Source organism: Dendrobates tinctorius, unplaced genomic scaffold (assembly GCF_039654945.1).
Source record: "Dendrobates tinctorius isolate UK_male_01 unplaced genomic scaffold, ASM3965494v1 ptg000058l, whole genome shotgun sequence".
In the NCBI taxonomy this organism is placed as follows: domain Eukaryota; kingdom Metazoa; phylum Chordata; class Amphibia; order Anura; family Dendrobatidae; genus Dendrobates; species Dendrobates tinctorius.
This window is the reverse complement of record NW_027361726.1, coordinates 22,173,150-22,199,201: the sequence shown is the minus strand read 5'-3', so window position 1 is coordinate 22,199,201 and position 26,052 is coordinate 22,173,150. Positions and strand designations below refer to the sequence as shown.

At 44.6% G+C, this 26,052-nt stretch overlaps 1 protein-coding gene across 1 annotated transcript in view; it reads right to left on the bottom strand.

Annotated features, from left to right (window-relative positions):
* The window catches only part of TRIP11 (thyroid hormone receptor interactor 11), a 108,996-nt gene that overhangs the window by 65,622 nt on the left and 17,322 nt on the right, over nucleotides 1-26,052 (bottom strand). Inside the window, exons 2-4 of the mRNA XM_073578154.1 lie at nucleotides 5,371-5,435; nucleotides 5,173-5,283; nucleotides 4,761-5,027 (exon numbers count right to left, since the gene is read on the bottom strand). Of these exons, the coding sequence (XP_073434255.1) occupies nucleotides 4,761-5,027; nucleotides 5,173-5,283; nucleotides 5,371-5,435 (443 nt within the window). The remainder of the gene's footprint in view (nucleotides 1-4,760; nucleotides 5,028-5,172; nucleotides 5,284-5,370; nucleotides 5,436-26,052) is intronic.

Genomic DNA, 26,052 nt, shown 5'->3' with positions numbered 1-26,052 from the left:
GGGCCAGCAGGGCCGGGGCAGGGGCAGGGCCAGCAGGGCCGGGGCAGGGGCAGGGCCAGCAGGGCCGGGGCAGGGCCAGCAGGGCCGGGGCAGGGCCAGCAGGGCCGGGGCAGGGCCAGCAGGGCCGGGGCAGGGCCAGCAGGGCCGGGGCAGGGCCAGCAGGGCCGGGGCAGGGCCAGCAGGGCCGGGGCAGGGCCAGCAGGGCCGGGGCAGCTGGGGCTGGGGCAGCTGTGCTGGGGCTGGGGCAGCTGTGCTGGGGCTGGGGCAGCTGTGCTGGGGCTGGGGCAGCTGTGCTGGGGCTGGGGCAGCTGTGCTGGGGCTGGGGCAGCTGTGCTGGGGCTGGGGCAGCTGTGCTGGGGCAGGGGCAGCTGTGCTGGGGCAGGGGCAGCTGTGCTGGGGCAGGGGCAGCTGTGCTGGGGCAGGGGCAGCTGTGCTGGGGCAGGGGCAGCTGTGCTGGGGCAGGGGGGCTTTGCGGTGGTGGCAGCGGGCTGTGCTCCGGTGCAGGGGCGGCGGCTCCGCCGGCATCTCTTCGCAGCCCGGAGGCCCCCGCACTTCCCTTGCTGGCCGCCGCCATGTTGCGGTGGCCTCCGGGAGCATGGACGCCGGAAAGATGGCCGCCGGTCCGGGGACGGCGCATGTGCGGGATCAGATCTCGTCCCGAGATCTCGGGGGACGAGATTCAAATCTCGGCAACGAGATCTCGTCCCCTGAGATCTCGGGACAAGATCTGAAGCTGCGCATGCGCCGTCCCCCGAACCGGCGGCCATATTCCCGGCGTCCATGCTCCCGGAGGCCACCGCAACATGGCGGCGGCCAGCAAGGGAAGTGCGGAGGCCTCCGGGCTGCGAAGAAATGCCGGCAGAGCCGCCGCCCCTACACCGGAGCACAGCCCGCTGCCACCACCGCACCGCAGAGCGCCGCCCGCTGCCACCAGCCACCAGGTTAGTACCGTGTATTGCGACCATAAGACGCACTCCCCACTTTCCCCCAAAATTTTTGGGGAAAAAAGTGCGTCTTATGGTCGGAAAAATACGGTATTTTGGCTTGCTCAGAGATTTAGTTTCTGTAGATGCAGCCTCCACTTATCAAACCAATTTACTGTATTACCAAGCTACATATATAAACACCTGTCTGTGTTCATCATCGCATGAAATACATTTACATTTGACCAGCTTGCTTTTTTTGAAATTGCCTGCATCCCCGACAACCAATGTGCGAAAATTTCGCACAGGGCAAGCTACTATGACTTTATTTAAAATTTAATAAGTTAATAGTTTAAAAAAAAAAAAAAAAAGAAAATACAGGGGAACCCATGGCATTTTTTTCATTTATTTATAGCACAGGCGGCGGCTGATGAATACTCCTATCCGCCGATCCTGCTGTCACTGTTATTAGCAGCAGCAGGGGTAGGCTGATCTGGGAGTAATAGTCCCATCAGTCGCCGCCTGCTGTCTTTTTTATTACTTAAATATAACTCCTCATTCTCCCCTGCTTGTGCCGATGGCCGGCACAGCAGGGGAAAATGATGAGAGCCGTGTCCAGCACCTGGCACCGGGGAACAGCGGTTACTGTAACGCTTCTTCCCCGGCGCCGGTCCGTGTGGTACTGATGCGGCAAACGCATGTCACACGCATTACAGACACGGACCACTGACATTTACGGTACCGGAAATATCAGGACGTGTTCAAGAGGCTTTACAGCGAGTTTACGTTTGGCAGCTGTCACACACTAAAAGACCGCTTTTTATTGCAAAAAATGTTTTTGCATCACCACATTTTGAGAGCTATCATTTTTCCATATTTTGGCCCACAGAGTCTTGTGAGGTCTTGTTTTTTTGCAGGACGAGTTGACGTGAACGAAAACCAGCAATTCATTCATTTTTATTTTTTTTTTTTTTTTGGGGGGGGTGGGTTATGCCGTTCCGGGTGTGGTAAAATTGAGAAGGCAGTTTTATTCTTCGGGTCAATACGATTACAGCGATACCTCATTTATATCTTTTTTATGTTTTAGTGCTTTTAAACAATAAAAACTTTTATAGAAAAAAAATTTTTTTGTATCACTTTACTCTGAGGGCTGTAACTTGTTTTTTTATTTTTCCGGTGATGGAGCTATATGGGGGCTTGTTTTTTGCAAGACAAAATGACGTTTTCAGCGCTACCTTGTTTATTTATATTCGTCTTTTTGATCACGTTATTCTACTTTTTGTTCAGCGGCATGATGATAAAGCATTGGTTTTTTTCCTTGTTTTCTTTTTTTATGGTGTTCACTGAATGGGTTAACTAGTGAGACAGTTTTATAGGTCGGGTCGTTACGGACGCGGTGATACTAAATATGTGTACTTTTATTGTTTAGATTTTTTTTTAATTCAAATATTTATTTAGTGATAGAATATATACTGATTTTTTAAAATTATTTAAAAAAAAATATTTTTTACTTTTTTCTAACTTTTTTTTTTTTACTTTGTCCAACTATGGGACAATCATTTTTTTTTGCAGGCTGATCACTTCTATAGCATGCAGAAGAAGCAGCATCTGCATGACATAGAAGCTGTCAACTCTGCACTGACAGAGAGACTTGCTGATCTTGCACTGCGCATGACCAACAAGTTTCCTAGCTCTGGTGACTCGGATATTGTCATGACGACATCGGGTCACCATGGCAACAATCGGGACCCCGCGACACACCGCGGGGTCTCCGTTCCAAAGGCAAAGGAGCTGTCAGTCCTCTGCCGGCTTCTGGAATGCTGCGATCTTGTTCGATTGCAGTATTTCAGGGGTTAAAGTGCCGGGAGAGGTCTAGGACCGCTCCTGGCACCTAGTGCCGGGTGTCAGCTGTCAGAATCAGCTGACAAATATAAGTAGGATAATTCAGCTCACCCCCAAATGCTTTCCATGCGGCATCAGCACACCGAGTAAGGACTCGTCTCCACGAAATGTGACAGATGAATGCTTGAAAAAAGGAAATCTCCAGCTCCAGGATTAAAATCCCAAAAATATTTTATGAATCCATTAAAATATTTATGACATGGCTGCTATATTCATCTCAAGGTGCACCCAAACAGGGCTACCTAAGGAAGAGCCTGAGAGAATCAGCTGACACCCGGCGGCGATCGCCCGCGCACCCCCCTGTTGGAGATCGCAATGACGTAATAATCCGTCCATGGTCAAATTAGCCCAGGTCACATAGACGGATCATTACGTCCAACGTCAGAAAGGGGTTATTATCAGATTGGTGGAGATCCAAAGCCTGGCGCCCAGCCAGTCAACTGTGTGCAGGAACAGCACAGCACCATACACTGTAATGGTCGTTCTCGGTATTGCAGCTCAACTCTAACGAGGTGCACATGATCAGAGCTGCAGTACAGAGATTGTCCACTACAAAGTAAATGGAGACGTGCTGTTCGCTCTGTAAGGCTAAGTGCCCACGTTGCAGAAAATCTGCGGAAATGTCCGCAGCATTTCCGCAACTCCCTGCCGCTGGTAAGTCGCATGCGGAATTCGCATGAATTTTCCCACAAAACAAGCATTTTGCAAGCGTGTTTAGCTTGTAGAATGCTTGCGCTTTCCAAGTGATTTGAAGCATCAATTGGAAAGGTGATTGACAGGTTGGTCACACTTGTCAAGCATAGTGCTTGACAAGTGTGACCAACTTTTTACTATTGATGCTGCCTATGCGGCATCAATAGTAAAAGATAGAAAGTAAAAAATAAAAAAAAATATGGTTATTCTCACCTTCTGAAGTCCTCCTATGTCCCGGTACGTTCTGTTCCCAGGGATGCTTTGCGCGAAGGACCTTTGTGATGTCACGCTCGCGAGACCGCAATGTCATCTCAGGTGATTCACGCAATGCATCCCTGGGAACGGAAGATGCTGGCAGCGTGGCTGAGAGGTGGGAGGACTCTGAGGGCCATCAGAGTGTGAGTATGTCACTTTTTTATTTTAATTCTATTTTTTACTGGTATATGGTACCCAGGGTATGGAGGAGTCTCCTCTCCTCCAGACCCTGGGTACCATCCGCACATGAAGTGTTCACTTTACGCATGGTGGGCAGAGCCACACGCGTAAAGTGAGCGGTATAATGCAATCCTATGGTGGCGGAATCGCCACAATTCCGCAGAAATAACGAACATGCTGCGGATTTTATCGCTATGTGATACCGCTGCAGTAAAATCTGCAGCATGGGCACAGCAACTGCGGAATCCCATAGGACTGCATGGGGGTGCGTTTTATTAGCGTTTTTAAGTGTTTCCGCTGCGGCCTAAACGCATAAAAAACGCAACGTGGGCACACAGCCTAAAGCTGATCTGTGGGGTGATGGGTGTCAGACCCACACCTGATATCGATGACCTTTTCTAATGACAGAACATCAATACACATCTCTTTAAAAGTTTATAGGACAGCTCATGTGCACTACCCTACAAATGCTGCACAAAGACGAAAGAAGAGCACAGCAGGGTGGTGAGGTACTGACAGCAACACGTGATTCACAGGGGCTGTATAACCAATAAACGCCCTGGATCATCACTTTGAGAGCTTCACTGTGCTGCAGCAATGCAAAAAAAAAAAAAAAAAATCATCCTTTGCAGGGATTTTCAGACCAGAGCTAACTTTCAGCAAAAAAATAAGCCTAAACGTAACTGTATGATATACTAAGGCAAACTTCACATCATCTAGCTGCGACAAATCCAAATTACTTAATTAGAATTTGGCAAGTTGCATTGCTTGCCAGGGCCAAAAGACCCCTCTATGTCAGGGGCTCACCTGTGCCATGTGCTTCCAGTGAGACACCTCTGCTTTCAGTCTGGACACCTCACTAGATAACGTGTTGATTTCTTGCTGAGACCAGATAACATCCCCAAAGTCCATATCGTCTCCTTGAAAGCTGGAGAGCGGCGGCTGGATGCTGGACATGAAGGCAGAAGAGTCGGCAGCTTGTAAAGAGAAGCTGGAAAGTTGCGCAGAGACTTGATACTTTTGCATCTCATCCTGGACAGAGTTGAGCTTGGCCTTGAGATGGCTGATCTCCACCTAAGTGCAAGTAACACCACCCATCACTGGCCTATGCCTAGCAGACATAAAAGCTGCTCACACGGCAAGGTCACCATGTGAGGCCTATACGAGTACATAGTTTAGCATCTAATATAACGTGAAAAGTTTAGCACAAGCCCCGCACCTCTTTCTGCTGCAGCCGGTTCCTGTAGTCCACAGATTGCTGCTTTACTTGTAGTTCAGCCGACTCCAGTTTGTCTTCCAGTTCCGAACACAATTTTTTCAACCTCTCATTCTACAAATCAAGTAAAAGCAAAAGTGGTGATAGACTGCTTTATCAAAACTAGACAATCGTGTAAGATCAGACACTGACAGTTCTCACCTCTGACCTCTGCAGAGCCTGGATACTCTCTATGTCCCGGGACATGTGCAGCTCAGCACTTTCCTCTATAACAAATCACAAGCAGGTTAGTATATTTTCTATAATACTCCAGAGCTGCACTCATTCTGCTGGTGCAATTACATTACTGATCCTGAGTTACATCCTTTATAATACCCAAGAGCCAGGGCTGTGGAGTTGGAGTTGGTATAAAATGGACCGACTCCAAAAATATATAATAAATTGGGTACAGTAGTTCAATGCAGTTTGTGGGGAATATTTTTTCAGAAGAATTTGGGAAAGTTATGAAATATCCTATAAATGTCTGTCCTATTCCTGATCTAAGGTCTAGACTTTTAGCTGAGATGAATCTGTGCTGCAGTTTATGTTCATGATAAGTAGTGAAGCTCCTCCTCTACAGATAAGGTGAAAAAATAGCAAACACACAGGGAAGGAATGCCTGCATTCATCTCAGAACTTCTGGAGTAAACAGGAAAGCAGGATTAAAGAAGGTAAGTATTTTTTAAAGCATATCTAAACTTTCAATAAACTGTGAATAAATCAATAGCCCAGTATATGTTGTCTCTGTATGTTTTATGTTTTAGTTTGTTTTTCTTCTTAGCTCATGTTTGGAGAAATTAACTGCTCTGATGACTTATATACACTACACATAAAATATAAGTGTTAAACATGTTTTCTAACATCTCAAATTAGGAAATACATTAACAGGATCGATGAGTACATATATATTTGTTTGTGTGTTCTGGAATGTGATTCAGCACAAACTTGCTCCCTCCCTCCTCCCCTCTTCATAGACTGTGAAGAAATATGATGTGAAGCATTTAGTGAGCTGTACCCTGCTGAGACAAGCCTTGACATTGAAAGTTCAGAGTAAAGCTATTTAACAACACATATTACAAAACTTTATACTTATCATCTGTCCTTTTGATTTATGCAAAGATTGTTTTATTTCTATCCCAAATTATCCAGTGCATGATTCCCTATTCTTGCAAGAATTACAATATACCGTATTTTCCTGCATATAAGACTACCTTTTAACCCCTGAAAATCATCTTAAAAGGCAGGGGTCGTCTTATACGCCGGGTGTGGTCTTATAGGGCGGGTGCGGAGAAATCTGCATATGGTGGGGGGGAGTGGTCCCGATGACGAAGGGAGGGGGCGTCTCACAGGGAAGGTGTAAGTGGAGTATTCCCCCTATTACCTCATTTGTGGCAGCGGTGCTCTCTGCGGGTTTTTGCACTGGGGGGCGGCGGTGGCTCCTCTTTCAGCAGCGTGGGAGTTTTGTGCTGGGGGGCGGCGGTGGCTCTTTGTGCAGCGTCGGGGCTTCGCCGGCATTTCTCCAAAGCCCGAAGGACCCGGCAGCTCCATAGCTGTGATGCGGTGGCCTCCGGGAAAATAGCCGCTGGGGGCGGCGCATGCTCAGATTCAGATCTCGTCCCCCCAGCACAGAGACCCCACACTGCTGAAAGAGGAGCCACCGCCGCCCCCCAGCAATGAGTCCCACAGAGAGCACCGCTGCCACAAATGAGGTAATAGGGGGGATACTCCACTTACACCTTCCCTGTGAGATGCCCCCTCCCTTCGTCATCGGGACCACTCCCCCCATACACAGATTTCTCTGCACCCACCCTATAAGATGACACTCAAGATAATAAACATTTTGTGTGTCAGTGGTATAAGTTACCCAGATGAAAACAAATGCTGTGATGCCAAAATCAGTGCATACTCAGGCAGTAGTAAAAATGCTCTTTCAAGATCTTCCTTTTCCAAACATTTTATTGGGGTTTTAACAATATAAATGAAGGGAAAGGAGGGGGGAGGGGGGAGGGAGGAAACAGGGAAAAGGACCAGGTGGCCCCAAATGTCAAAATAGACAAAAGATCACAAGTCATATAAAACACTTGTAACATTTAACAATGTGAACAGTAACTACAGTACAATGAATACCCATTTCACCAGAATTACAATAAAAGGCAAAGTGAATGGAGCGCTCCCTAGGGAAACAACTCCGTCCATCGTGACCACTTTTTGGTGAATTTAGTGAGGTTGATATTGATCGTAGCGATCTTATGTTCAAAGGATCTATGGAGGGTTAACATATCCTTGATATCCTGAAATTTGGGTGGATCGGGCAGTTTCCAGTGAAAAGTAATTGAGTTTTTTGTAACTAGCAGTATGTGAATAATTAGGGGGATTGTTGGATGATCTATATTGTCTGAATTGAGAGAAAGGAGAGCTAGTTGGGGAGTGATGGAGATGGGTTTGATATGCAACGAATTAATAAGGTTTGATATATCATTCCATAGGGGCTTAAGAAGGGGGCAATACCAAAAGATATGAGATATGGTACCATAGTGACCACAACCCCTCCAGTAATCTGGGGAGAATTCGGGATTGATCTTGGAGAGCCTAGCAGGAGTATAGTACCATCTCGACAAAATTTTGTGATGAGTCTCCTGCAAGGACATTGAGATGGAGGAGGCGTAAGAAATTTCACAGGCATGTTCCCACTCAGCAGGGTCTGGATTTATGCGAAAATCTGATTCCCATTTCAGAATGTTGTGCGTTTTTACAAATTCAAAACTTTTATTCAGCCAATTATATAGATAATAAGACGACCAAAATATACTATGATTAAAATTATTAAAAAGATTAGCCACCGGTTCAGAGATTCTGGGTTTTGCCTGTAAAAAGCAATCAATTAGGTCTTTTAAAATTGTATAGTGGCAGAATGATGAAAAGGGAATTTTGAACTTTTCTCTAATTTGTCTAAAGGGGATACGAGTTGAATCAGAATAAAGATCCTTGAGTTTGGTGATACCTAAATCTGCCCACAAAGGATTAATATCCTGGTGAAAAAGTGAGCAGATAGTATGAAGAGACAAATTTTTAATAAAGTCAAATCCTTTCTGTCCTCTTTGGGTCCAGATAAAATCTTCCAGGCCTCTATTGTGGCATGAAAAATGGGATGAGAGTGGGGAGGATCTTTCTTGAGAAGAAGACCGTTTAAGATTAAATGAAAGGGTGGGACGTTCTTATTAAAAAAGTATTCCAGATCATACCAGGCTGGAGGGATTGGATTGTGGCCACATAGCAAGACTTTGCATGATCAGAAAAGTGTAATAGTAAGCTGAAATGTTAGGTAGCCCGACTCCGCCAAAACGCTTAGGTTTGGATAAAATATTTGATGACGTCCTCGCTTTTTTATCTCCCCATATAAAGTTATGGGCTCGGGTTTGTAAGCTTGTAAGATATGGTGTGGATATTGGTAGGGGAAGGGAGCGAAAAACATATTGGATTTTGGGTAAAATGTATGATTTAAAGGTGGACATCCTACCCCACCACGAGAGTTCCCTATCGCTGTATGATTCCATGTCTTTGGAAATGGATTGAATGAGAGATGACATATTTAGGGGTATTTTTGAGCTGACATTGTTAGAAAACCTAGGTAAGTAATATGATTATATGTCCAACTCCATGGGGAAATATGCTGGATTTCCTCTATTTGAGCGTTAGTTAGGTTTAAATTCGTTTACCTTGAAGTATGAGATCTTTGAAAATTCTAAGAGTAAAAGTTTGAAGTTTAGTAATTGAAGTGAGTAGATTTGACACTGTCATTACAATATCATCAGCAAATAGGCTGTTTCGGAAGTCTCTAAGCCCGGCTTTAATACCTTGGATGTTAGGGTCTACTCTTATCATTTGGGCCAAAGGCTCCATTGCCAGAACAAAGAGGAGAGGCGAAAGGGGGCAACCCTGCCTCGTGCCATTGGTTATTTTGAAAGAAGAGGATAAATGATTATTAATGTAGACTTTTGCTGTAGGATTAGAGTATAGAGCAGAGATGCTTGAGAGAATTTTTGAAGTAAAACCGAATATCTGTAGTGTAGTGATCAAGTAGTTCCAATTAAGGCGGTCAAAGGCCTTTTCAGCATCGAGAGATATTATAGTGGCCCCAGTCCTGTTGGAATTTATTAATTTAATTAGATTTATTAATCTTCTCGTGCCGTCAACTGACTGCCTATTAAGAATAAAACCTATTTGTTCGTTTGCTATGAGCTTTGGAAGAAACTGACTTAATCTGTTTGCTAATATTTTAGAAAATATTTTAACATCAGTATTTATCAGGGAGATGGGACGGAAATTTTTCATTTGGGTATGGTCCGAGTTAGATTTGGGTATGATGATTATTGTGGCTTCAAGCATTTCATTTGGGAAATTACCCGATTCAGAGACAGAATTAAAGATTTTTGTGAGGTGGGGAGCTAAAAGTGGACCAAAAGTTTTATAGTAGTCATTGGTAAAGCCGTCTGGACCAGGGGCTTTGAAAGTTTTTAACTGTTTTATGGTGTCTAAGATTTATTTTTCAGAAAATGGTGAAGAAAGGAAATCTATATCTATATCATCTAATTTGGGAAGGTTTACTGATGATAAAAAAGATTGGGCATCCAATTGACTTGGCTGTAGCTGAGGGGAATTTTGATTAATATTATATAGATCATGGAAGAATTTGGCAAATGAATTAGCCATTTCTTGGGGATGAGATAAGAGCATTCCTTTGGGGGAAGAGATGGCATCGATTCTATTCCTACATCTGAGCTTTTAAAGCCTATTTGTCATATACCGGGAGGGACGATTAAGGTTGGAATATTGCTTGAATTCAGAAGTTTTAAGCACCGAATCGCAAAATGAGAAGATCTGAGATCTTGTCTGAGTTTGGAGAGTTCCGCTTTTAGAATGGGGCAAGGAGAGGAATTGGTGGCAAGAGAAGACTCCTTGTCTTTAATGAGTGTTTGTAAATTCATTATTTTATTTCTGTTAGCTTTTTTTATTCTAGAGGAAATTTGTATAAGCAGTCCTCTCAGAACTGCCTTATGGGCATTCCAACAAGAATAGGGATTAGTGAGACACAAATCATTTTCTTTAAAATAATTAGATATGGCTGTGGATATTTCGGAATTTACATTTGGGACATGAAGGAGAGAGGAATTACACTTCCAGAGGAATTGTCTATTGGTGGCCGGTCCATCCAAGAACTCAGCAACGACAGGGGCATGATCTGAGATTGATTTAGGGAAAATATTAACTGACTGAAATTTGGGGAGTGAGAAGATATCAGTTACGATCAGATCTATCCTGGAAGCCGAATTATGGGGATCAGAGAAATGGCTAAACTCTATAGTAGTGGAGTTTAGGCATCGAAAGGTGTCAAAAAGTTCGTTCCCGTATAGTCATGTATTGAGAGATTCCGTCTTATGCCTATTTGGGGCGGAGGAATCTAAAGAACCATTGGGAACATGTTAAAATCCCCGGAAAATAACAATGAACCTTTCCTTACTGAGTTAATTTTTTTGACCAATTTGTTTAAAAATTTGATTTGCCCCTTTAGGGGAACATCAGTATTGACAATAGTATAATCAGAATTGTTTAACTTACAAATTAGAATATGGTAATGGCCTTTCTTATCTTTATCTTCTTCTATCAACTCTAATTAAAGGGAATTTCTGATTAGAGTGAACAATTCCGCCTTTTTCTTGGGCCCAGAGGATTCAAAAAAATGTGGATAACTTTTATATATAAAGGTAGGGTGAGAACTGGATTTGAATTTTGTCTCTTGGAGATGTCAAGGTGGGCTCTATTGATTTCATGGCGAATGGAAAAATGTTTCCTAGGGCTATTAAGACCTCTGACATTATACGGGGCCAATTTGATTTTCATTGCGAGAGAAAGTGGTCCCGATGGGATATGACTAGAACAAAGCAGTTACTGATGAAAGTAGGAGTGTTCAACAAAAATAAAAGTGAACCAACACTTAAAGAACAATAAAATAAACTAAAAAAAGTGGTTCTTGCGCTGGGGGAAAAGTTTGTACAGCGCAAGGCTAAGGGAAACCCTCATTAGTATCTATAACAAATATATAAAAGAAAACAAATGTATAAGAAAAGCACAATATCAATTATATAATATCAGACAATCCAAAGACACAAATTACAATAGGCTCAAGTGACATGTCTTGGACCTGCGGAAGAAACTTTAGGAACAGAGGAAATGACACCCTGAGATTTCAAAAAGAGGAACCCTTCCTCAGGGGTAAGAAAAATTGCATTTTTCCTCTTGAAATTAAAAATGAGGCGTAGAGGAATGCCCCATTTGTAAGGAAGGCCGTAAGTGAACGAAAGTGTTTCCGACCCTCAACAGTCACTTTAGATAGATCGGAAAACAACTTTAGATGTTGATATGGATCCGGGAATCCTCCCTTAATTCTTACCAAATTCTGAATTTTGTCTTAAATGTGGTAGAAATGAATTTTCAGTATGACGTCTCTGGGTAGGTTCTTAGGGTTGGAAGGAGGTTTGCGGAGGTGATGGATACGATCAATGATAAGATCCGTATCCGATAGATTTGGAATCATTCTCCTAAAAATCCCTTTAACATAGTCAGAGAGCTTAATGAGCGATATTCAGATTCAGAGATAGCTCATTCGATTTCTCTAATTCACCCAACCGAAGCTCATGGTTATCCAACCTTGAAGTAAAATGCTCCAGAGTCTCTTGGAAAATCTTTGTCTGGTTTTCCATGTCCAGACGCAACCTGGCGCTGTTTTTCAACTAGAGTATTCATACACGCCTCAAGGGAAGTTGCGTCAGGAAAGGGCCCAGAAGAAGGCATAGATATTTCCTCAGGCTTCGGCCTAGGCTTTTTTGAAGTAGGGCTGTGTGAAGAAGAACTAGAATCCTCCTCTGAGGAAATGGCAGCGGAGGACTGCGCAACCTTCCTCTTGCTGGAGGAGAGATCCATGGTCTCAGAATGAACATTTGAAGAGAGATGTGCAACAACTGACTCTGCTGAGCAAGTCTTATATGTGGATGAGGAAGGAGAGAGGGTCCTGAGAAAGGATGGCGAGGGCGTCCGCTCAATAGGAGAACGCAACTTAGTCGGACTCAATAAATGAACAGAGTCCCTAGAAGGAACACGATTAGACTTGGTGTCTTTATTTTGCCTTTGAAATCTAGAAGCACCTGTAGATTTAGCCATAGGCAATTTTGAATTAAACTGCCTCATTTTGCCAAGCTATATAACTAAGATCTGAAGAAAGGTAAAATAGGAAGTATGTTAGACAAGGTTCCTCAAAGATGTGCCCAAATAATTACCTATTGGCTAGGCAATGGCAGCCCCACTACCAAAAGGAGAGCCAAGGGAACAAGTATTCGCTAGAGCGGACCTTGGCAATGAAATGTCAACAGCTACATAATAAACTACATAGACTTGTTATATACTGTATATAATCCGTATTAATTATTTTGATTAATTTAGGTTATTTTTGTTAACCCCTTAATGTCCAATGACGGACACAGTCCGTCATCAGACATCTCCCCTGCTTTGATGAGGGCTCTGGCGCTGAGCCCGCATCAAAGCCGGGACATGTCAGCTGTTATGAACAGCTGACATGTGCTCGCAATAGGCGCGAGCAGAATCGCCGTCCGCCCGCGCCTATTAACTAGTTAAATGCCCGCTGTCAAAGCTGACAGCGGGCATTTAAATAGCATTTCCGGCCACCGGGCCGGAAATGACGTCATCGCCGACCCCCGTCACGTGATCGGGGGTCGGCGTCATGTTGCCTGGACAACCAGAGGTCTCTATGAGACCTCTATGGTTGTTCCAGGCATATGGCTTTCAGCGCCACCCGGTGGTCGGCGCTGAAAGCACAGCAGTAAATCTGCTACATATGGGCGATCTGCTCATCGCCCATATGTAGCAGAGCCGATCGGGTTGCGCAAGCTTCTAGCCTCCTATGGAGGCTATTGAAGCATGCCAAAATTTAAAAAAAAAAAAAAAAAAAAAATGTTTAAAAATAAAAAAAAAATTAAAAAAAACCTAAAAGTTCAAATCACCCCCCTTTCGCCCGAATCAAAATAAAACAGTAAAAAAAAAAATACCACATACACATATTAGGTATCGCCGCGTTCAGAATCGCCCGATCAATAAAAAAAAAAGCATTAACCCGATCGCTAAACGGCGTAGCGAGAAAAAAATTCAAAACGCCAGAATTACGTTTTTTTGGTCACCAAGACATTGCATTAAAATGCAATAACGGGCGATCAAAAGAACGTATCTGCACAAAAGTGGTATCATTAAAAACGTCAGTCCGGCACGGAAAAAATAAGCCCTCTCCCGACCCCAGATCATGAAAAATGGAGACGCTACGGGTCTCGGAAAATTGCGCAATTTTTTTTTTTTTTTTTTTTTTTTTAGCAAACTTTGGAATTTTTTTTCACCACTTAGATAAAAGAGGACATAGACATGTTTGGTGTCTATGAACTCGTAATGACCTGGAGAATCATAATGGCAGGTCAGATTTAGCATCTAGTGAACCTAACAAAAAAGCCAAGCAAAAAACAAGTGTGGGATTGCACTTTTTTTGCAATTTCACCGCACTTGGAATTTTTTTCCCGTTTTCGAGTACACGATATGGTAAAACCAATGATGTCATTTAAAAGTACAACTCGTCCCGCAAAAAATAAGCCCTCACAAGCCATATAAACGGAAAAATAAAAAAGTTATGGCTCTGGAAAGAAGGGGAGGGAAAAATGAAAATGTAAAACCAAAAATAGCCCTGGTCGTTAAGGGGTTAATGTTATTTATTTTATTATGTTTATATATGTTTCAGTTTTAATCATCTCAATTTAATACTAAAGGCAGAACCTGTCCCCTCAAATTTGTAAATCTTAAAAAATTCCAACTGCCATTTAAAACAGTAAATAAGAGAAATAACGTTGTAGATGTAACCACCCAGAGCAATACACTCCCCCCCCCTTCCCCTGCTCAATGACAAAATGTGTCAGAAAAATGATATTAAGCAGGAAATAGAGAAGCTGCATCTGCTAAACCAACCAACAAAACCGCCTCCCCCAGCGGCAGCGACACAAAACCCACCAACAAGATGGCCGCGACCATAAGTGGCGACTCAAGCAGGGAAATCAAAAAATAAAATGCCAGAGAGATTGGGGGTCAGCGTAAGCAGCGTGCTATAACAGGGACCGTACCAATGGTGTGGCCAATAATGACGCAGTCACACAAAGTCCAAAACACTCAGCTAGCCAGCAGCAACAACCAGAATGAAGATGAGCGCTGAAGCCTGGTGAAAGTCAGTGGGAGGAGAGAAGATGGACGTGCCCGCAGCCGGATCCTTACCGCTCGTGTGTCCGATGAGGATACAGACAGAGGGGAGCAAAAACCACCCGGATGGGTAGGGGCCGCCTCAGAGAAGACTCATGATGAAGTCAAGCAGAATTCATGTGTCTGATTCATTCAATGGCCGCGGTGACATCATATGGAGGAGGAAGAAAGTCGGAGAGCTGCAGGATCTTCTCAGCTGGTGTGCTCGGTGTAAACAAGGTCTAAGGAGGGCGAAAACCCCCAGTTAGGTAAGGGCACTCCAAAGGAAGGTCCGAAGAGGAGTCTTGTATTAATTTAGTACACCGCCCGATTAGCAGTGACGTCAGCAGGAGGGAGGGGTGACAGCGCCTGGAGCAGAATCTTCACCCCTGGTGTGCCTGGGGTAAAAAACCGCCAAATGAGAAGGGGGACAGATGAGGAAGGTCCAAAGAGGTGTTTCAGATTAATTTAGTACACCCTCTGATTTGCGATGACGTCATCCATAAAAAGAAAATGGCGCCCGCAGCTTTTCCTGGATCACAATCTTCACCCCCAGCGTGCCAAGGGTTAACAGTCAAAAAGGGGCGAAAACCCCCCCGGTTGGGCAGGGGCACACCTAAGGAAGGTCCCACACCACACCAAATTAGTGGTGATGTCACTGAAAAAAATAAATGGCAGGGCCCCAGCGTTTGTAACGGTCCATGACATGGACTGCACAAAAAATATGCCAGGAGCAATCTTACACAAAATTAGGCAAAACACCCCCAAAAGGCCAGGGGCAGTCCCAACAAATACCTCAGTAGGCAATATTTAATAAAAGTTAAAGGAAATCCTATAACAGAGGAGTACAGCTCACAGGCGTAACCATAGCAACCCCTCAGGTGCCATAGGAAGCAGGCAAGCCAGAAAAAGTCATCATAAGCGAAAATTATATTAAAAATGTAAAAAATTCACACAAATGTGTTAAATAAAAATAAACAAAATGTTTAAAAAGAAAAAACAGTAGTCTTGGAGTCTTTATTAACTCAGATTAAGAGTCTCTCATAGGGCCCAGCAGTTAACGGATGCCATTTTGACAGGCCGCAATCTTCAAACCAGGATAAAACATCGCAGGACTATCCGATTCAGTAGAAAAACATCTCAAAACGTGTAGAATGAATTTATGAAAAAAAATAAAATTGAATGGAAGCAAAATTATCAAAAAAAAATTTGCGTTGAATGTAGCATAAGAGGGTTACCTCAGGAGCTCGCACAAAGTGTGACCTACATCGCCTGTGCCTAGGCCACGCCCCCTCTTTCAAGTGCTTCCAATCTAAAAAGACAGAGTACGACGCTGCCACCCAGAAGTTTACAAAGCTGTGACTGAAAAAGATCACAGCAGCACCAAGAAGCCAGAGCCCAGCACTTCCCGCCAGGCAAAGGAGGAGGAAAGAGTGTCTCAAACATCAGTCACAAGATATTGTGCAAATTACTGTAACAATGACAGCACATAGGTTTAAACCCTTAATGACCATCAATACATCTTTTAACTGATCTGAGATATAAGAGAATAGCATCCCCATACAGGTGACAATCCAGCAGGTGTCGGCTGTACACCATAGCTGACAACTTGCTGTATCACAAACGCTCAGTGTTGTCACCGTCCATATCTGTTTAACCCCTTAGATTCTGATGTCAATAGCGACTATATCATATAAATGTTTTAAAGAGTGTGGTTTCTCCCTCTTTATCCCTATCGGCACCCTGAGATCATGATTGTGTGGTCCTGATGTTTGTCATGGCAATTCATGAGCAAATCGCGGCCTTAGAGTCTGCCGGCTACACTGACCTGTTCAAAAGTCAGCGACATTTGGGGAGTGGCCTGGACCTCATGTAGGGAGGACGTGGAGTGAGAGAGCTCCTGCCCGGATCCGACAATAAATCCTGATTACCGGCACTGCTGACGAGTCCCACTGACCTGGAGGGCTGCAATATCTCCCTGGGCGTCTAGACAGCGGAGGATCCTTGGGCCATGTCGAACCGCAGCAGTAAAAAAGATAAGGAGACGCCGGGGCGCGCCTCTGCTACATCCAGGATGGCGCCAGCAAACAACAAGTCGGCCGGTAGTGGAGCGATGGGAGCTGCTGGCAGGCTGGAACGATATGCAAGGGTGCCTACTGCTGCTGCTCGATCGCCCAGTGCACAGACTGAGGCAGACGCTGGCTGCAGCATGGAGCTGGAGGATCATCTCTCCAGGGAGGGAACAGTGAGTAAACTGGGCCCCCCTTCAGCCCGACACGTGCAGACACAGGGGCCTGTGCTGGAGGAGGAAGGAGTGGGGGATGGGGAGAAGCCGGAGTCTGTGACTGCTGAGCCCACGCTGGGAGAAATCCTCGCAGCAATTAACTCCTGCAATACCACACTGGCCACTCTAAGTAATCAAATGGAGATTGTCACCAAGGACATGGCCTGTATTAAACAAGAGCTGCGGGGGGTGACTGCCAGGGTGGGGGAACTGGAGGAGCGTGTTGGTGCGACGGAGGATAAATTGCCACCAATAACACGGGAGCTGGGAAAAGCCACGCAAAATATTACAATACTGCTGAACAAGGTGGATGATTTAGAGAACCGCTCCCGTAGAAGTAATCTGCGACTGGTGGGGGTTCCGGAGAGGACGGAGGGGACTGACTCACTGGGCTTTTTTGAAAAATGGCTAATGGACACCTTTGGTAAAGATGTTTTGTCCCCATTCTTTACTATTGAGAGAGCACACAGGGTCCCTACGCGTGCCCCCCCGCCTGGAGCACCCCCCGCGTCCCATCTTGCTCAAGCTCCTACACTTTAAAGATAGAGATGCTATCCTGCGCAGATCCAGAGACATTAAGGAACTTGCTATTAATGGGAGGAAAGTCTCCATTTTCCCTGATTTTTCCCTGGAGGTGCAGCGTAAAAGGGCGCAATTTACTGAGATTAAAAAACGCCTACGTGACTTACAGGTGACATATTCCATGATGTACCCTGCTAGACTGCGGATTGATGTGAATGGAGAAACGCACTTTTTTGATACGGCGGGAATGGCGCTGTCCTGGCTGGATATTAATGAGAGGTCCATGAGGAGGAAGAATACTTGAAGTTCTCCCTTTTTTCGCCACCAGGTGTTGTTACTCCTATTTGTCTAGGACGCTATGCTGGTATAATTACTACTGTTCATTCCATTTCGGATTCAGGGCGGGAGCTGACCGGATTGCTGTGGACACTCGTTACAGTGACAAGCTGTGGACCCTTCTCCCTGCATGGACTCTGGGCGAGTTTTCTAGCCCTGATTCTCTCTATTTGAGAGAAATGTGCAAGTTACACTTGTGTTTGGGGGTAGGGGCGCTGTGCACTGGTGTGCAGTGCTCCCTCTCCCTCCTTTGTTTTTTTCGTTTGTTGTTGTATTCCCTAATTGTTCTGTGGGATGTGATGTGCGTCAGCCGTGTCACCCAATTCATTGTACTGAGGGATGGTGGAGATTGCCTCTCTCCCTCGGGAGTGGAGTATGCTCCGATTTCTCATTTTTTAGTCTGCTCTTATGGCGATATCACTTAATATTGTAGCGTGGAATGTTAGGGGGCTCGGGGAAGGCAAATAAGAGATGTGCTATATTTACTAATATGCAGAAATTTCTCCCGGCTATCCTGAGTATGTCTGAGACCCACATGGTGAAAGATAATATTCATTGGATAAGAAAGGGATGGGTTTCACATGAATATCATTCCACGTACTCGACCCATGCGCGGGGTGTCAGTGTGCTGGTGCACAGGTCCATCCCCTTCTCATGTACTAAATCAGTGGTTGACCCTGGGGGCAGATTTGTATGTTTGCTTTGCACGTTATACGGTATACAATTTATTTTGGTTGCCATGTACATCCCCCCGCCCTATTCAGTCGAACCAGTAAAAAGAATCTTGTCTATTTTGGGTTCCTTTCCCCCTGCGCCGACTCTTCTAATAGGAGATTTTAATACATATTTGCATCCCTATTTGGATAAGTTGCATTCGGGAAACATATCAGAAGATGCAGCCTCAACCTCATTTGCTAGAACGTTAGTGGAGCTGGGTATGGTAGATCTTTGGCGTGTCCGAAACCCCACAGCCAGACAGTTTTCCTGCTACTCTAGCTCCCACCACGCTATGTCACGGATAGACCTGGCCATTGGGATTACCCTCATGACCCCATATGTACGAGGGGTGGCCTACCTGCCTAGAAGTGTATCTGATCACTCGCCGCTACATGTCACACTTTCATGGGGACACCCCCTCACCCTATCTAGACCTATCTGGAAGCTTAATCCCTTCTGGATCCAGCTTATAGGGGGATCTTTGCATGATGCCATTCTAGAATATTTTCAACTTAATGAGTACTCTGCATCATCACACATAGTCTGGGATTCCATGAAAGCCTATGTCAGGGGCTTATATATTAGAGAAATATGCACACGGAAAAGCCAAAATAGACGCTACACCCAGAGTCTGATCCAGGAGGTGTCTGTTGCGGAGGCTGCGGTGATACTCAACCCGACAGAGGAAACTAAAAAAGCTTTGGAGAAGGCACAGGGGTCGCTCAGGGAAAACCTCATGTCGGCGGCAGCAAATAAACGTTATTTCCTCAAACAAAAATATTTTATAGAGGGGGAGGGAGTAGGACATTTATTGGCCACGGTCATTAGAGCACAGGACGGATCTTCATATATCAATAGGCTAAAAACGGACTCGTGTGGTCTTGTGACAGACAGTGCGGACATAGTGACTGAGATAAGGAGGTATTATATGCGACTATACACATCAGATTGCAGTCTCACGGAGACTGAGATTGAGCAGTACCTGGATGCTCTCTCTCTCCCTGCATTGGCTGATAGCGATAGGGATTCATTGGATCGGGACATCCTGTTGGAGGAGTTGGAGGAGGCGCTTGGTCAGATGCAAAATGAAAAGGCTCCAGGAATGGATGGCCTGCCTGGCGAGTTTAACAAAACCTATGCACCCTTACTGCTACCTAAGCTACTTAAGGTATTTGAAGAGGCTGAAAGGCAGAGGGTCCTCCCGCCATCTATGAGGGAAGCTTTGATAGTTTTAATATTAAAGCCCGGAAAGGATCCAGAGGTTCCGGATTCATATCGCCCGATTTCCCTATTATCAACAGATGTTAAATTATTGGCCAAGGTACTCGCCAATAGGATGTCCCGAGTTATCTCATCTGTTATACAGAAGGATCAGACGGGATTTATCCCAGGCAGAGCCACATCTATGAACCTTAGGAAACTATACTTGGGGATTCAACATAGTTCTGGGGAGTTGGGGGGAAGAGCAATTTTGTCCTTAGACGCCGCTAAGGCGTTCGATAGTCTGGAGTGGGGTTTTTTGTGGGCGGTACTTCGGAAAATGGGCTTTGGACACAGATTTATAAATTGGGTGAGGCTGTTGTATGGCTCGCCGGTGGCGAAGGTTGGGGCTAATGGCAGGGTCTCTGAGTCTTTTCCTCTTGGGAGAGGTACTAGACAGGGGTGCCAGCTCTCGCCCTTGCTATTTGCTACTGCGGTGGAGCCATTGGCAGTTGCAGTTCGGAAGTCCAGAGAAATAATGGGATTCAGGTGTGGAACTGTGGAGTTGAAGATATCATTGTACGCGGATGATTTACTTCTATATTTAGATAAGGTACATTCCTCGATTTTGCCGGCAATGGAGGTCATTCGAGAATTTGGGCTGAGGTCTGGTCTTCGGATTAATTGGTCCAAATCAGCTTTAATGCCTATAGACCCTCTCCCGGCGGATTTCTCAGATTTGCAGATACCGGTCCCTGTAGTTCGGAAGTTTAAGTATCTGGGTATAATTGTTAGTCCTGCCCCGAGGGATTTTCGGGCTCTGAATCTGGAGCCCCTGTTGCAGCGATTTAGAGCAAAAGTACATACTTGTTGTCGAATATTGGTAGATCTAACTTAATCAAAATGGTAATGATGCCACAATTATTATATTTGATACATAATTCTCCGGTGTGGATCTGTAGGGACTTTTTTGCAAAAATAAATACATTATTCCGGGAATTAATTTGGAAGAAAAAACAGGCTAGGATTCGCTTGGAGATACTGCAGCGAGGGAAGGAGGAGGGAGGATTGGCGGTGCCAAACCCATTCATATACTTTATGGCCTCCCAGATGCAACATCTTAAGGGTTGGGGTAGAGACGGGGCGTGTGACAATGGTGGTGATATTGTGAGGGAAGGATCGGTATGGAAATATCCAGGGTGCCGGTTGGAGGTGGGAAGACGGCAGATAAATGGGCCACGATACCCCACGTTGGCTATGATTTTCAGGGTGTGGGATAGGGGTAAGTCTCTTTTGAAGATAAATGGGCCTACGGAATTGTGGCCATTGTGGCGAAATCTGGATTTGCAAGAGATCAAAAAGCTGGTGGGGTTCGGAAGATGGGAAGATAAAGGGATTTATCTGGTGTCACAAATTTTGCAAAATAATACTCTTAAGAGTTTTGAACAATTGAGAACAGAATTTCACCTCCCGCACGTCTTCTTTTATCAGTACTTACAGCTAAGACATGCATTGGAAAAACAGAGAAGGACAAATCCGGTGATAGTGACACATAATCAAACACTACATATGCTACTTACATCTGAGTCTTCTAGGGGACTTATCTCTGAATTATATAAAAGATTATTGCCTGCCCATCTGGAGACATATCCACTGACTGCTGCTAAGAATAAGTGGGAACGGGACGTTGGCCCCCTGATGGAGGACCAGTGGTCCGATATTCTAGAACAGGTCCCTAAAATGGCGGTTTCTGAGTGCCAGCGGCTTTCGCAAATATATCTCATTCACAGGGTATATAAAACACCCAGCTTATTATTTAAAATGGGACTTAGGCCCAATACACAATGTGTTAGGTGTGGGCAGGATGATGCCCACTTGATGCATGTTATGTGGGAGTGCGGGCACATTGGGGATTTCTGGAGGCAGACCCTGGGACTCATAGCCCAAGTATACCATATCACAATACGACCGTCACCTCGTCTATGTTTGTTGAATTTGTGGGAGGAGGGGGTTGACCCGGACTCTGCAGTGGCCCTGGGAATAGCACGCATCCTGTATCAGGCAAGAAAGATACTTGCATATCATTGGTTGGATCCTATGCCACCAACATTGTCAGAGCTTAAAAATAAACTAAATAATGTCATCAGATTGGAAAGGGGGGCTTATTTAAAAAGAAATGCATTAAGAAAGTTTTACAAAATTTGGCAGCCATGGATGGAGTCACCGGGTCTCCCCTCGGGCGCACTGGTACGGGATGCGATGTTGGACCAGTTGCTGTTGTGCTTGCGATGAGGGGATGCTTGGGGGGTGAAAATAAAAGTCTAGTGCCCTTTGTGGCGAAGTAGATTTTGAGTGGCGCGGTGGGAGGGGGCTGGGGTGGATTGGACCTGATATGCGGGGGGGGGGGGGGGGCGAAATATGATGCGGAGTGGCGCGGCTGGCGGGGATGGTTTTCCCGCTGAAATGAGGCACTGATGTATAATTTGGATTTTTGTTTATAGGCTCAATTTTATGCAAATATCTGTGTTTTGAGATTTCTTTTTATTTATTCTTACACAGGAAGAGTTTTACCCTTTAAATAATATCTGCTCTCAATGTAATTTTTACTAGCTATATAAGATGTCATATTCTTTCTGTATTGATTCCTGAATGTTTAATAAAAAAGATCTGATTCAAAAGTCAGCGACATTTAGATGATAAAAATCAACTTTTTCATTCCTATCATGCCAATTTGTCTTAATTCCTGAAAAGCACCTGAAGGGTTAATAAACTGTGACAGTTTTCAGTATGTCAGGAAGTGCGGTTTTTAAAATAGTATCACTTTTGGGGGTTTTCCAATACATAGGACCCATAAAGTCACTTCAAACCTGGATAGGTCCCTAAAAAAATAATTTTTAAAATTTCTTTGAAAAAGTAATAAAATTGCTGCTACATTTTTAAACCTCTTAAAATGCTAACAAAATAAAATAGCATTTTACAAATAGTGATGATGTGAAGCAGACATGTGGGAAATATTATTTATTCTTTGTTTTGGTATGATATGACCATTTGGATTAAAGGGATAATCATTCAAAGCTTGAAAATGGCTTTTTTTTTTTACATTTTTGTCAAATTTGATATTTATTAATAAACACAAAACATATCGACCTAAATTTACCATTATCAAAGTATAATATGACACGAAAAAAACAATCTGAAAAATCACTGGAATTTGTCGAAGTGCTCCAGAGTTATTACCACAAAGTGACACTGGTTAGATTTTTAAAATTTGGCTCCGTCACAAAGGGGTTAAAAGATATCTCATCGAGCTTGTTGTGAAGGATGGTGTACCATTATCATTATTTGCACGACCAGCTTTTACAGCTCTTAATGGAGAAATGGCCCGCAAACTTGGTGTTTCTCTGAAAGAGAAAGTATTAGAAAATTAGTGATTGAAGAAGCCCTTAAACAAAAGGAAGATCTTAAAAATACTCTCAAAAGACGCTTCATGTTTCTTAAAATGGATGCCTGCACACGTCACAGAGTGAACTATTTTGCTATCAATGCTCGATATGTTTGACACAACAAAAAAATTGTTACTAAGACACTGGCAGTAAAAGATACTAAAGCTCATCACAGCAGCCAGTTTCTCCAGGCCTTAAGGAAAAAAGTTCTGAAAGATTACGAACTCAAAAAAGAACAGGTTCTTGCTATTGTAACGGACAATGCTTCAAACATGATAAGTACAATTACACTGATGAATGAGAATAATGAACGTGATCAGCAGCTAGAAGAACATTTCACATTCAGTATGTTGGAGATGGAAGGCCACAGTGCTGTTCCCATAACGGCAGAACAAACAGATATTACTACAGAAGAACAGCAAAATGATTTTTTACTGTTGAAGCTGCATCACACCTCTTTCCTATTCATCACATGCGCTATGTTGTGCACTCGCTGCAGCTGGCAATAAGAGATAGTCTGCAAGAGGGACATGCTGGAAATCTGATTGGAAAAGTGAGGAAATTGGTTATTGCCGCCAGAACCCCTAAAATTGATTCCATCTTGAAGAGATGTGCTGGGAAAGGGGCATTTGTGGATCAAGCCACTCGGTGGGGCAGCACTTATTTAATGATTGAGCGATTGCTTGAGCTGAAACCCTTCCTTATAGATATGGCGAACCCTCAGGTAACACTACATGAAGGTCAATGGACACAGGTGGCTGAATGGAAGGAATTGCTTCATCACCCATTTACAGTGACTAAAAAGTCACAAACTGAGGATTTAACTCCTGGAATTTTTATAAAGGAGTGGAAGAACTTGCCTGTCCCAAAGAGGTTTAATCTCAGATGGCATTTCTGCTTCAATGAAACGGAGAAAGTCACAGGGAGGACGTGTTTTATGGCAGCTCCCGCTTCCAGCCACAAAATTGCCTTATTTGGCCCGGATGAAAGCGGCAAAAAGGATTTTTAGAGTGCCCCGGGCTTGGAGAAGAAGGTGAGGGGCGGTGGGGAGAAGAGAGGGGCTGCTGCTCTCCGCCGTGGCACCGGAGCGCTGAGCGGCCTCGTGGAGGGTGCTGCGGCGCTGGAGGGAGACGGGCGCCATCTTTATATCCCCCTGAGCACAAGACCTAGAGATCCGGACCGCAGGAGGCCCTTGGTAGAGGCGTGAGACCGCGGAACAGGGAGCGGTCTCGCCCGTTGGAGCACAAGGCGGTGAGATGGAGCCCCCGGTGAGCTGTCTGTGGGGCCTGCGGGGATTGCTGTCGCTGCATGCGGTGGAGGAGGGTGCTGGCTCTGGGCCAGACAGGTTGTTGACGGCCCCGTTTTGCTGAGACTTTCCACAGGGCCTGAGTTGTTTTTGGAACGGGGGATATCGCTCTCCCCACATAGAAGTGCTGCTGTCTGCAGATTTATGAGACCCTGGTGAGGAGGACATTGTGTCTTTTCTGAAACGCAGCGGTGGGGAGTTGGCGCTACCCTGTCTCTACCGGCTCCAGCAGATCCCCACGGATGTTTCCATTTATTTACCCTTCGCCCTCCAAGTTACATGGGGTTATTTTCATATAGAAAAATGCTCTACTAAACTTTTCTTGACGCACGGGTGGTAAATTTAAGGCACGCTTCAATTGAGCAAAATGGTCAAAACTAACAAAGAGCGTGCAAAACCGCTGGCTGCAGAGGCGTATCGAAGAAAACAGGGTGAAATGGATAAATTTTTGAAAAACAAATCTGCTACGTCTAAGCCTAATGCTAAAAGGCTCCCTGCAGAGGTTGTGGAGGAGGAGCATGCCGAGGACTCAGACTCCAGTGACGATGCTTCTGGCAGCGATGTCACTCAATCAGACTCTGGGAAACTTTCTAGATCGTTTTTTAAAAAATTATTAGCACAAGCTATGAAACCATTAGTTAATGAAATATCTGGTATGAGAGCGGACTTGCTACACATTGGTAATAGAGTGGAGTCTTTGGAGTCCTCTCAGTCTTCAATCATCAGCCACTCCAATGCCATGAGAGAGCATCTAGATTACCACAGAGTACAGCTTAACAACTCTTTTCTGGCCCTTGAGGATCAGGAAAATCGGAGTCGCAAAAAGAACATACGGATAAAAGGCTTGCCTGAAAGTGTTTCCACAGAAATATTAGAAAAAGCTACTAAAGAGATCTTTGCCCTCTTAATCCCACAAGAAACATGTGATCGAATTGTAATAGAAAGGGTGCATAGATCACTTAGACCAAAGCCGAAACCAACGGAACCTCCGAGGGATGTGATTTGCGGCCTATTGAGCTATTTGGATACCAATGCTATTTTGTCTGCTTCAAGAGACATTAAAAATCTTTCTTATGAGGGATCTGCTATTCATCTTTACCAGGACGTTGCGCCGTCGACCCTTGCAAAAAGAAGAGTCCTAAGGACCCTCCTGGAGGTGTTACGCTCACGTAAAATCTTATATAAATGGCTGTTTCCGTTTGGTATATCTATACAAGGAGATGGTAGGCAAATAATGATTCGGACCCCTGAAGATTTACCCCAAATATGGGACGCTTTTGGCATTGCCCCTATGGATATTCCTTCCTGGCTACCTCTAGACATGGATCATCGCACACCTCCTCCTGTCCATGCTTTTACTGGAGGACTGGGTCTTGGGAAAGAGACGTTTGACTCCTAAAAGAGGGAAATCTGGAACGGAAAAAGAGATACCCACTTGAGCTTTCTTGTGCTTCTCCCGGTTTTTTCCATACTGGAGCCGGACCCCTCGGTCCGTTCGGACATGTTCTATCTTATTTTAGCTTGCTAAGTTTGACATTTACTCAGGTGTTGATATCATTCAATTGCCGTATAAGTTAACATGTGCCACTCGTGTGTCAGAAATGTTTTTTCCTGTTCTGTTATGGGAGGTATGTTTGACCCCCTGCCTCTGCTACAGACAGGTAGTTGGTTCTTGTTATATTTCTCATGTTTTATCTTAA